Raw genomic sequence first — 13,475 nt, forward strand, 5'->3', positions numbered from 1 at the left:
GCTTCCCATTTCCAAGTGGTGAGGAGTTTCAGGGAAGCATTATCCAGATTGGGTTCCTATGGAGTTTCCTATCTCTGGAAACTTAAGGCATTTTATAATATTTTGTTTATTGACAAATAGAACACAAAGTAGAGGCATACAGAGCTCCTGTTCCACATTAAAGGTAAAGGGACCCCTGACCATTAGGTCCAGTCGTGACCGACTCTGGGGTTGTGGCGCTCATCTCGCTTTACTGGCCAAGGGAGCCGGCGTACAGCTTCCAGGTCATGTGGCCAGCATGACTAAGCAGCTTCTGGCGAACCAGAGCTGCGCACAGAAACACCGTTTACCTTCCCGCCGGAGTGGTACCTGTTTATCTACTTGCACTTTGACATGCTTTCGAACTGCTAGGTTGGCAGGAGCTAGGACTGAGCAATGGGAGCTTCACTTCAATGAAGATACCAACGGGAGCTCACCTTCTGATCGGAAAGTCCTAGGCTCTGTGGTTTAACCCACAGCGCCACCCTGTTCCACATTAGATCCCAATAAAAGTTAGCTACACATGCAAAGTGCCTTGAACTCATCACTCATACGCACATTTTTGTTTGTGTGTATTCTCAGTCTGCTTCTGTTGTTCACATCCCTCCCCTACCATCTGCCCCCTCACTTTGTTCAGAAGGTGGGGTAGATCTGCAATACTAGCATCCCAGTGCATGGGTCACTGTTGTTTACTAGTAGCAGGAGGTGTAGGGCAACAGGGAGGTGGGTGTGGCACAAATGCATAAATGGTGAGTCCATTTGGTATTATGCTAATTTGCTAATGGACCAACGTGGCTGCATATACTATAGTGTTGTTTCCATAAACTTAAACTATCCATTTTGGAAAATGTTTTGCATTCATAACCTTTAAAATTTACAAAGTGCTTTTGGGCAGGATGCATAGTTTTAGCAATTATCTTAGACTAGATCAGGGTCTCCAGCTGTTTTGGGACTACAACTCCCATCATATGTAGCTAGCAAAAGTGGTCAGGGATGATGGGAACTGTAGTCCAAAAGCAGCTGGAGACCCAAGATTGGAAAACTCTGGACCACATGAAATCAGTATAGGACATTTCAACCTATGGAACTGGCACATACTCATGTTTTTAAAAAAGAAGAAGCAGCACACTGTGACACCGTAAAGCAGTTTTTCTCCTTAAAACACACTACCATAGCCAGCACTGGCTTAACAGTGATAAAGAGCAAAAAAAAGTAAAGTGTTAAATTACTTTGTGCTAAGATTGCTTTCCATGAAACATCTACAAAGTGCACAAAGCAAGGTGGAATTTGTCTTCTAAATACAAATTGTACAACTTGATAAGTAGGTCCAAAGTGCAAAGCGCTCAGATGAATCCAAGCTACAACACAGGGGTTATAAAACAGATGTAAGTGGGGCAGAAGCCAAACATTTAATTCAGGTCAAGTGGGATCATGTGACAGATTAGCATGATTGGCATTTTTTGAAATATAAAGGTCTTGCTTTGCTAGAGATCTCTTCACCCTGGAAGACAGATCCCTCCTTCCCCTGTTGAATTATGGGTATTAAATAGACCTGTAGTCCAATTTCTCTCTGTCTTTAAAACATACATTTATATGATCCAAATTCTAATAAGCTGACATAGTATGAATTTTAGTCTGACAGTATTAGAGAACAGGGTCTGCCAACTAGCCCTACATTACCTGTATTCTATGCTCTCATAACAGCCATAAACTCTTTTGGAATTGTCTTATGGGATACATACCTTACAAAGTGTAGTCACGCTGCTGATTTCAGTGAAGCTGCTTTATTTCTAAGACACAGGGCAGTGGCAGCCACAGTATAATTGGACTGGTCTGTCATTTCACTAACATCCTTGGCTATTCACTTCATACATTTCAGAACAAGTTTGCAATCAAGGAGAAGGTGCAGTTTCCACAGATCTCACCCATGTGCAGAGCACTGAACTTGTCTTGCCTCCGCATGCCAATCATCAAGGAAATACATTTGGTGGCCAAATTATGGCTTGGATGGAGGCAGTGGCCGTTATTTCAGCAAGGTACCATTTTTTTATTCTGCATCCTTCCGTCTTACACGTTACTGGGCAGGCCTAGTGAGGAATGCAAGGTTTCTTTCTGCCTGACTTTTTTTCTCTTTGTCTACTAGTTTAACGTTCATCTAATCACGCAGAGAATTCCATCATCCCCCTGTTGCTTGGTACATGTAGCTCTCTCTCTCTCTTTGTGTGTGTGAGACAAGAATTTCTATTAGAATTCCCTTCACACACCAGTGGGCCTGATTCATTGCCAGGGTGCTGGATGTGTCATTCCCATTCATTATTCATGTAGCTCTGATTTGTAACCTGAAGTTATACCAATAATAACTGGCTTTCCTTTGTTACTGGATAAACAGCTCATCTTATTAAAATTGCAAATCTGTCACAGGTTTTACACGGTCATAACACCAATGACCCAAGTGAGCGGCATTTATATGTAAGCACACAGCCTCATTTATATATCTGTATCTATAAATGGTTCCCAAATAACTCTGCAATAAATCTGGTCCAGAAGAATGGAGATGGGGCTTAGCTGCAGCAAAATAACACATCAGACGCTGAAAATATTTCTTTTTTGCACTTAAAAGTGATGAGCCAAAATGTAGGAGAAACAGTGCTAAACAGTGACAGAGAGCTGTCTGTTTTGCTTGACAAATAGCTGACCTTGCTGCAAAGCTTTTGTAAAACAACTTACAATTAGATTTGACCTTTGAAGGTGCCAGTTAGAGTTGCTATGACCACAGGCTTACAAGGAATGAGAATGAGGTTTATAAAAGCAAGCAGTACTCAAAGAACTGAATATATGCTCAGACAGGGTTTATATATATATAAAGCTGATATATATCTCCTCTTTTAAATACTGTGATACTAACCAAGCAGTGTCAAAGATGAACTAAACAGAAATCTGCTAGAATGAGATTTGGTCTTTCAGGTACACCATGTCTGTAAAAATATGGGCTTACCTTTCTAGTAAAATAATCTCAGGTTTTTAGGCCTAACAGTGAAAAAAGATTGCAAACTTCATCTACACATTTACACCTCCGTTCTTGAGATTAATCTGCTTCTATCTTTATTGTTGTATTGCAAATGAGATATTTAGCAATTTAAATAGGAGGAGCAAATTATTCCTAATGAAAACCAAAGTAATTTGAATGCATTATAAAGATGCACAATTCAATTAATTAGAAACAGATAATTGTGCACGCTTAACAATTCTGGTACATCATAAAGGGTAATTGAGTTAAGGCTAAAGATAAATAATGGTGCAAAACAGTATTATCTCTAAGCTAAGCAAAGGTTAGGAAGAAATTTCAGCCCTACAACACCACCACAACAACAAAACAATACCTAATTCTCAACCAATTCTTTTTATAAGATTTATTCTGTTAAAATAAACTCACACAAGGACTTAATTTTTTCCCCTTTCATATATAGGGCCTAATGGGCCTAGCACTGCCTGGGATTGTTTTAGAAACTAAAAAAAACACTGTGTTGTTTTTTTTTTAAAAAGAGTGTTTTTGTGAGTTTGGACCCATCGCATCAAAAATCAAGTGAAGTCACTACAAAGTCATGTTTCATTTCACCATCTCGATTCAAAATTGCACTTAGTGTCCAAACTTCAATGAAGATACTAACCTCAAGAACCTTTGCGCAGAGTTCAGCAAGAATACCTTGAGAGGTGGCCAGACCTATGCCCCCAAATGGGTGCAGTCACACCAAAGTCCCATTTGGGTCTGCCTCCTTGATTCAAAATGGCACCTGGTGCCCAAACATTGGCACAGACCCTCATCCTCCCACCCGTGATGTGTTTGGCAGCAATATATTGAGAGGCTGCCAAAACAGGCATAGAAATACCAGTGTTTATAATTTTTTAAAGAAATTGTTTCTGTACTCAATTGTTTTTAACTGTTTTTATATATGTAACTGTCTTATATACCTCATTATACTGTAAATCGATTTGAGATGTTTCATGGGAAATGATTCATCAAATAAATGAATGAACGAATGAAGAAAAATAGCACTTAATGTATGGAAGAGCTAAGCCAAACTGTCCCCCCTTCCCCCCTTTAAATAATAGATATAGATACCAGAAACCACAATTCTCAGATGCCTGAACTTCTAACTGAAGAGAATGTTTCTACCTTTATTAAAACCAGTATAAGCTATAAACTTGGAATTTCCATTTTATAGACTTAGTTTGTTGCATAGAAATACTGAAATGTTGCATTGATATGAAAAGAAATAGTGTGATAATATATGTATTTTAATTTGCTTTCCTTTTTCCTCCTTCAGTCGCCTGTGTAGGCTGCACCCAACTTTGAAATCTGTAGATATGTTTAAATTCCGGGGACCTTCAACTGTTGGCGACCGCCTTGTTTTCAATGCTATAGTTAACAATACTTTTCAGAAAAGGTAATAAGCTTGTCTCTAGCTTAATGCTACCGCGTGGTCTAAAATGCTTCAGTTTCAATTTGCGTAAAGAATATAAAAATTAAAATGTTGTTTGCAGTGCTATTTTTCTAGAAAAAATAGGTGCCAGAAGTCACCACAAATTCCTCACTTGTACTCTTATAATGGCAATGGTACCCACCTGAGAATTGCCAAGACTGAGTTCCAGCGAGTTCCAAGTGAAAGAAAAAGCCCTGGTAGTTTGAAATTATACCATTCTTTGTTACACTAGCAAGAACATAAGTATTAAAAATTCATATTCAGATATTTCCCCTCTGTTTATTGTACAACAACTGGAGATTGTAGTTTCTTGTATGTATGCTCCATTATTCATACACATTCCCTTTGACCAGTTATTATGTGTTATCCTAGCCCGGTAGTAACAGACCTTAGCAAATCAGTAAATCTCATCACAGAATAGGAAGTTGTATGTCATGTCATAACATTTGGTGTGAGAGCCTAACTAACATCTGATGTACTTTAGAGATCAAGAAATATAAAAGTATACATAGGGTTGGAGTCCAATCCCATGCATGTCTGCACAGAAATGCCCTATTTAGATCAATGGAGCTTAGGCTCACCTGTATAATATGGCAGGTATAATAATTTATTTCCTCCTTTTAAAAAAAACAGCTTGTAGCTTCTCTGTATACTGTAATTCGGTGCGGCATCTGTCGCACCCCAGCTGCTAAATTAACTGAAAGCTCTTCTTTTTCAGCATTGAAGTTGGAGTTCGTGTTGAGGCCTTCAATTGTGAGGAATGGGCCAAAGGCCAAGCTCGGCATATCAACAGTGCCTTTTTAATTTTTAATGCTGTAAATGAACATGGAGAACTTATTACCTTCCCCAGAGTCAAATCTATTACAAAGGTGAACCTTTAAAAAAAATAGGGAGAGAACAACTGTGTACATAAACAAGATAATCAGATTATTAATTTAGAAATTATGAAATGTATAGTATACCAGTAGGAGAAGTGAATATTTATTTGAGTTTTGTAAGATGAAAAATATATAAATCATTTTTGTCCCATAAAGGGCACTAATTCTAAAGTGCTTTGGATTAATATTTCATCTAGAAGACGATTATTGAACTCATAGCCAAGGACTGAAATACTCTGCCAGTCTCAGGTAAAAGGACTCGTGGTAGTTTTGTGATCCTAAGACAAACCAGAATTATACTTTTCAGACAGTATTGTAGTTAACTTACACATTTTATTTAGATGTTTGGCTTCATGGTAAAGTCTGTGTTATGCTCTTTTAAAAAAGCTTGTTATATTCAATCTGTCCACTATTCTGAAAATTAGCAAAACTACAATGTAAAATTTATAACTAATTATTATTTTTTCTTGCTTTGTTCATTGCAAAGGATGGTTTAAGGCGATATCATGGAGCTATTGCACGGAAGAAAATTAGATTAGCCAGGTACAGTAAGTAAGCCCCAAAGACAGCATAAATGTTTAAAATGTCATTAACAGTACAGCTGATGTTATTTCTCAGCTGCTATTGTAGAGCTGATCATGTTTGGTTTGTGAAACGTCAACAGAAAACATCAGTGCATGAGATGTTCCTCACAGATTGTACACAAAATCATTTTGGTGTACAGTAATGTGATATAAATCCGGCTTTGAACACAACAGATTCTGGAATCTCTTCCTCCATGTGGGATTGTTATGGGAGTGAGGGTATAGTTAGGATTTTTCCTAACTTTTTCCAGACATGCATGTCCATAACATGTTGTGTTTAATAAGCTCTGGTTAAGAAGTCTGTTTTAATGAACAATTTGATGTTTGAGCAGGATTGTTGCACCTTGTCTGGAGATGACAGCTTTAATGTTCCAAGGCAATATAACAGAAAGTAGCAGGTGGAACTCTTGTCTCCTACCTTAAGTGTTATGCTGGGTAATCTTTTCCCATGCTGGTGGAGGAAAAATTGGGAAGTAAAGTGCCTGTGTCCTATCTCAGTGCCTTAGAGCATTTAAGAACCCCTTGTAGATAACTAGGGTTGTAACCAACATCAACCATACTCATGACCAATTTACCGGTAAGTCCATTAATTCCAGTGGATCTATTTGTTGATCACTTCTCCTACCTGGGCAGTTATCTTTCCACAAGAGCCGACACTGATGCCAAAATCCAGCATTGCCTGAGCTCTGTAAGTGCAGCTTTCTCCTCACTGAAGTGCAGAGTGTTTGAGGATCGGGACATTCGCAAGGAAACCAAAATGCATGTTAACAAAGCTATTGCACTACCAACCTTACTGTATGCTTGTGAAACATGGACCACTTAAAACACCTTCTCCATCTCCTCAAAAGATTCCATCAATGGCATCTCTGGAAAAAAAATTACATATCACTTGGGAAGACAGGTGAACTAATGTCGGTGTACTGGAAGAAGCAAAGATCACGTGTCGAAGCAATGATTCTTCAACATCAACTTCGTTGGACTGGTCATGTTGTTCAGATGCCTGATTATAGTCTTCCAAAGCAACTACTCTATTCTGAACTTAAAAATGGAAAGCGTAATGCTGGTGGTCAACAAAGAGGTTTATAGACTTTCTCAAGGCAAATCTAAAAAAATGTAGTATAAACACCGACAATAGGGAAACATTGGTCTGCGGGCGTTCTAATTGGAGAACAGTCTTTACCAAAGGTGTCATGGTCTGGTGACTTCTGTTTCGGTGTATCTGAAGAAGTGTGCATGCACATGAAAGCTCATACCAATAACAAACTTAGTTGGTCTCTAAGGTGCTACTGGAAGGAATTTTTTAATTTTGTTTCAACTACAGCAGACCAACACGGCTACCTACCTGTAACGTGGACTTTGAAGACGCTTGAACTCAGAATGAAAGTGAAAAACGTCCTATGAGGATGGAACAGTTGGCAAATCCTCACCTTGATCAACTCTCACCCGGAAACCTATGCCCCCACTGTGGAAGGATGTATGGATCCAAAATTGGACTCACTGTTAAGACTGTGTTCATGGAAGACAATCTTACTCAGCTACGAGTGATCGCCAAAGAAGAAGAGTCCGAGTATAATTAAATTTGATACAACCCTAGTTTTGCAGGACGCAGATTGCATATGTGGAGTCTATGCATTTATAGCTTATATGTACAAAAGAGCCAACCATCACAAGGTCAAGGGCGGGGCTAGTTTATGTGAACCCGTTCCCATCCCCTCTGTCATCCGCACAATGGTTATCCTTGAATTTTAGTTAACTACACCTGGCAAATCTCCAGACAAGGACCTGGCAACCCTAGTTCTGATTGTTGCAAATTATAAAAACTAAGTATTTGCTAGCTGCAGCATATTTGGAAGAGTGAATGCTATATCGATTTGTCATGTTTATATAACTTGAGGAATTTAAAGAAGTTTTAAACAGTTGCACTAGTAGGAGCCAGTGCAACGAATCCTGTTAGTACAACGGGGTTTTCCTAATTGACTTGGGGTGCGGGTGTTTGGTTCGGGACAAACCCCAGAACAGCATGGAGGAGGTGGTTCCATGTAGTAACCAGAAATGCTTGCGCTGACAGCACAGTCAAATTGCTCAACAATTAATTCCCCCCTGAGGATTTCCTAAGCTTACTTTTGGCCTTCTTTCCGCATTGTATCAACTACAGGAAATACATTCTTTTGGAGCAGGGAAACAATTGCACACTTGATTTCTGGGACAGAGGCAATCAGGTAACATCAGTAACATTTGCATATATAATATACATTAAGGGATTAAGTGTATGATGATTGTATTTTTCTTTGTTTACTGTCTCCTGATATTTAATTATAATCAGAATTATAAGAGAATATCTGGGATATTTCCTATAATAAGTCACAGAAATTTGGCCATATATTGGCATTAAGTGGAACCGGACCACTCCTTTTCCCTCTTTTTTCCTGCCGCCCCAACCCTTCCTCCTCATCTTTCCTTTCCTTGCCACACATGGGAATTAGGCCAGGGACCATAGGCTGTCTACTCCTGGTTTAATTGATCAGTGAAACATAGTTGTATACACACAATACATTTAAAGCACACACATACAATTCTGGGAGCTGTAGTTTAAATCTTACAGAATTACAATTCCCAGCACTCTTAACCAACTACAGTTCCCAGAATTCTTTGAGAGAAGGCATATGCTTTATACACATGCCATGTGTACACAGCCACAAATTAGTCTCCTTTTAAACAGAATGACCTTGATCATCATGAGAGATATACTCCTACTGTTGAAAAGGTTCAGTTCAGACACTGTCTTTTCCAAGAGGAGAGAAAGAGAATATTTGTTTTGCAACCAAATTCCAGAAATTATAGGAATTTCTGTGCCTTGTACATTTTCCCTCATTGGTTACTACCTTGCTTTGTGTTTTAGGCAGACAAAATCGAAAGCAATGTTACAGCATTGACTGTTCTGGCAGCAAAGCCTGGGTGGGAAATGATTAGCACTAGCCTGGACTACGTAAGTACTCAATTGTGCAGGAGACACACACAATTCCCTACGAATTCAAAGAATTAATATGAATGGAAAGTCCCAATACAATGAGACCCTTTAGACTACAAAGTAATTATGTGCCATTAATTTTATCTTAGACACTGTCCTCTACATTTCTGCAATTTAAAAGCTGCAGCTGTTAAGGTATTTTCTAAAACTGTTAAAATTATTTGTCTGCTTCCTCTTCGAAATCAAAATGTACATTTTTAACTAACTCCCTTCTCCCCCTTTCTATGACTGCTAATTAGTCTGCTGCTAGAAGACACGCTTTGAATGTCAAATTGTTCACATGGATCATGTGACTATTCATGTGACATTGTGTTTTTTTCTGCTGAAGATTTTGAGTCTGGTCGGTTAAGAAAAACACATATTCTCGGTTGTGACAGTTTCCCAGTAAAACTAACCTGAAATGTTTTGTGCTTTTGGATAACCGATGTCTGACCTCTGCTTAGAGTAGATAAACATTATATAGTATTTTTATGAATCAATTGGAAGTAACAGTATGCAGTATTGATATAAAACATGAGACCCAATTTTTTCTTCTTCAAGTAGATGAATAATAACAATACTTTCAGCATTTCCTTGCAACTATACAAAAAAAAGCAAGGCAGCAAAAAGGCAATTTAAAAATATTTTTTTGAAAGGTCCTGTCTGTCATGCCCAGTCTATATACTTCACATGTCTGTGCAACACAGAACAGGCTTCTCAAGGATCAGACTGATTAATATGGGTCAAAGTATTTTTGAGATATTCCTTCAGATGATCATATCTAGAGCCACTTATATCAATAGCCAGGCCACTATTATGCTCCTTCTGCCTACGGCAAAACTGATAGATCAAATCCACTGTCACAGCTCCTAAGTCCAGTTTGTCTCTTTTCCTTGCATAATTTAGCTCCTATTTGCCTTTATTCTTTATATCTCTAGCTATATCCACTCTGTTCATCGCTGAAACTTAATGGGCATAGCAATCCTAACCCCAGCCCGCGAAAAGCAAAATGGATCGGAGTGGATCACCACATCCCAAACCCCGCCAGCTCACACTGGCCAGCGAAGAAGGTGGGGGGCCGTTTTTCCTAAAAAAATTGCTGCACCATGTCCAGCTGGGCCTCTTATGTGATCCAAGAGGTTTTGGAGTTAACATATCTGATCAAAAACTGCTAACAACATGTGCTAAAACAGTCCATTTTGGGACCACAGAGCCTAGGGCTTGCCAATCGGAAGGTTGACGGTTCGAATCCCTGCGACGGGGTGAGCTCCCGTTGCTCGGTCCCTGCTCCTGCCAACCTAGTAATTCGAAAGCACGTCAAAGTGCAAGTAGATAAATAGGTACCACTCCAGCGGGAAGGTAAACGGCGTTTCCATGCGCTGCTCTGGTTCGCCAGAAGCGGCTTAGTCATGCTGGCCACATGACCCAGAAGCTGTACGCCAGCTCCCTCGGCCAATAAAGCGAGATGAGCGCCGCAACCCCAGAGTCGGCCACGACTGGACCTAATGGTCAGGGGTCCCTTTACCTTTACCTTTTTACTGGCAGCAGCTGGTTTCCTACCCTACAGGGTGCACTGGGACTTCCATTGTGAAGGAGCCTCCCCCCCAAGCCACATGCTTCTCCACCTATGGAGTATCCTGCCCCCATTCCCTCCAGCCAACAACATTGAGGGAGTAGGATTGCACTGTAAAATTATAGCAATATTCTCCTATAGTGTTCTCTTCCAGTGCTTCCCAACTGGTGGTCCGCATAACCCACCCAGGAGGTCTGTGGCACCATTCACAGAACAAAAACTACCATAGAGATACCAATATTTTCTAAAGTAAGGGGTCCATGACTGGGATTTTGAAAAACGGGGGGTCTGCAGCACATAGCTAATTGGGAACCACTGTTCTATTCCATTAAAGTAAGCAGGATTCTCCTAGAAACTTTTATAATGTTGTATGGCTGATACTGTTTAAAGTTATGACCCATACTTTCCTGCATATTTGATTTTAAAAGCTAAAGGACCTACCAACATTGTTAATCTTCATCCATAATTCTCTCTCTCTCCCCATGTAATAAAAAATATTTTTTTTTAGATAAAAATGTTTACTCTTGAAGAGACAGATGCTTTGTCAGTCAAGGTTGAAATGCAAGTGCGGATATCTTCAGAACTAGCATTCTCCCTCTTATCTGACTTCAGACATCATGTGCACTGGGTTAAACACTATTCGTAAGCATATATATATTTTCCTTTTAAAGTCCATATCCACTCTCATGATCTGGTTGAAGTAGATTTTGCCTTCATAGAAAGCGATCTGTCAAAATGATTTCCGTAATATTCAGTAGGACAATGAAGAAGTTTCAAGTAAAATACACAATGGCTTTTATAAGCTTTTGTAGCCAAGGTTTGTTACAACTCATAGATAGTCTGGAGAGAGCTAAAGCATGAGCCTGGATTCAGATGACATGCTAAGCCAGTGGTTCCCAACCATTTTTTGGCTATGCCCCACCTGGGTATCTTTAAAATCCTGATTCCCCCCCCCCCCATGACATATAATTCTTCTTATTCAAAAAGCGAACTCCTATTCACGTGGAGGAAGCCTAAAAGGCCATTAACTTTAATACAGTGGTACCTCGGGTTACATACGCTTCAGGTTACATACGCTTCAGGTTACAGACTCCGCTAACCCAGAAATAGTGCTTCAGGTTAAGAACTTTGCTTCAGGATAAGAACAGAAACCGTGCTCCGGCGGTGCGGCGGCAGCAGGAGGCCCCATTAGCTAAAGTGGTGCTTCAGGTTAAGAACAGTTTCAGGTTAAGTACGGACCTGCGGAACGAATTAAGTACTTAACCCGAGGTACCACTGTAACGCATTCTCGAATTGCCCCCCCCCCCAAAAAAAATCAAATTGCCCCCCTGTGGGGCGTGTGTCCCACATTGGAAACCATGGTGCTAAACCAAGCCAATGTGCTAAACCAAGCTCAGCATGTCCAGCAGCAAAACAACTAGGGAGAAGTATGGCTTGACATTCTCAGAGTGTTTAACACTCAGTCCCTCTTCCCAGGGAACTCTGGGTATTGTTGCTCTGTGATGGGAATAGGGATCTCCTAACAACTCTTTTGGAGAAGACATGACTATTAAACTGGTATCATAGATCTATAATGTATAGTATAGATGTGGCCATTGTCTTTAGAAAAAGGTACTTTAACCATGTTAGTTGGACAAGGAAATAGTTCTGTAAAGATATGCCTTTTAATAAAGATATGCCTTGTCAGCAGTGAAAGTGTTGAACTGGCCCAAATATATCCTACCTCTTAGATTTCAAAATGATTAAATGTGCTCCTATTTTGCATAGTGTTGTATGTTGAAAAGTAACGGGCTGCAGCCCTAAACAAGCTGCATTGGGAAACAGGTGGAAGAATTATGTAATTAGTAAGACAGAAATGGTAAACATTGACTTTCTCATTTTGTCAGCACGGCATTTGAAAGTGGAGCAAGGGAGGAAGAAGAGGCAGAGCTGGTTATATACAGTTTAATAGATGCAGGTTTAAGCTGAACTTGAAGTGAGCAATCACTTTTCCCATGTAGCTTCTTTTTGCCATTCTGTTTGGTTTAAATGTTTACTGAAAAAAACGAAGTCATGTGTAACAGTTATTTAATCTGAAACAAAAGCTGCACATTCCTAGTCACAATTTAGATTATAAAGAACATATCCTTTAATTCATGTTTTACATGATACCTCAGCTACTAAACTTCACTAATGTATGGCTCATGTTCTTACAGAACGTGTAAGGTTATCCAGAATGTGACCGAAGAGGACAAAATATATCACATTACATCCATATCAATTAATGGAAATAAGCCAGATGATTTTTTAATTCTCGTGTCTCAAAGAAAGCCTTGCAAGACTGGGTAAGTAGTTGAAAGCATGCCCATTTAGTAGCAGGTAAATTTCAAGCATTCTACAATAAAGTAACAGGATCCACACACCCAAAAATAATTATATGCTGTGAGTTTGGATGAAATAATTATTTCTTGCAAAATGTGGGGTGTCTTGATTACACAGAAACTCTGGACATAGCAAAAACTGCTTTGTAAAGACTGAAGGCAAAGGTGCATGTGTGAAAGGTCATTTGTGCAACACCCCCTACACCGGGGGTGAAGAACTGGCCTCTCCATCTTTGGGTTAAGTGTCACAAGCTTGTCAAGTAACCCACTTTTGCCTGTGTGGAGAATCAGCTGATCAGTGGGGCTTGCTAGCATAGTACTGCAGCACCAAAATTCTCTCCCGAGGGTATTAGCTTAACGGTTCCTGAAAATGCTTGTTATTTCTTTGGTCCCCCTTTCTATGTGATGGGACACAGATATTCTCCTGAAAGGGGAAATTTCACTATTGGGTGGATCAGTGAACTATTTACATGGCGATGGTTTACACAGGGTGTTGTTGCTGCCTGTCTACAAGGTTGCTGAGTCCCAAGAGCCGCAAGAGCAAATGTCTTTGCAGCAGCAATTACAGTGGTAC

General features: G+C 39.7%; 1 protein-coding gene across 4 annotated transcripts in view; it reads left to right on the forward strand.

Annotated features, from left to right (window-relative positions):
• ACOT12 (acyl-CoA thioesterase 12) overlaps positions 1-13,475 on the forward strand; it is a 28,486-nt gene that overhangs the window by 11,938 nt on the left and 3,073 nt on the right. For 3 of the 4 annotated variants that reach the window (XM_081930163.1, XM_081930160.1, XM_081930162.1), the window contains exons 6-14: positions 1,898-2,054; positions 4,344-4,463; positions 5,218-5,368; positions 5,865-5,920; positions 8,117-8,180; positions 8,861-8,947; positions 9,907-10,038; positions 11,050-11,183; positions 12,737-12,865. In XM_081930163.1, the coding sequence (XP_081786289.1) occupies positions 1,898-2,054; positions 4,344-4,463; positions 5,218-5,368; positions 5,865-5,920; positions 8,117-8,180; positions 8,861-8,947; positions 9,907-10,038; positions 11,050-11,183; positions 12,737-12,865 (1,030 nt within the window). The remainder of the gene's footprint in view (positions 1-1,897; positions 2,055-4,343; positions 4,464-5,217; positions 5,369-5,864; positions 5,921-8,116; positions 8,181-8,860; positions 8,948-9,906; positions 10,039-11,049; positions 11,184-12,736; positions 12,866-13,475) is intronic. The other variant, XM_081930161.1, reaches the window with a different exon arrangement.

This window comes from Podarcis melisellensis, assembly GCF_964234715.1.
Source record: "Podarcis melisellensis genome assembly, chromosome: 11".
Taxonomy (NCBI): Eukaryota; Metazoa; Chordata; class Lepidosauria; order Squamata; family Lacertidae; genus Podarcis; species Podarcis melisellensis.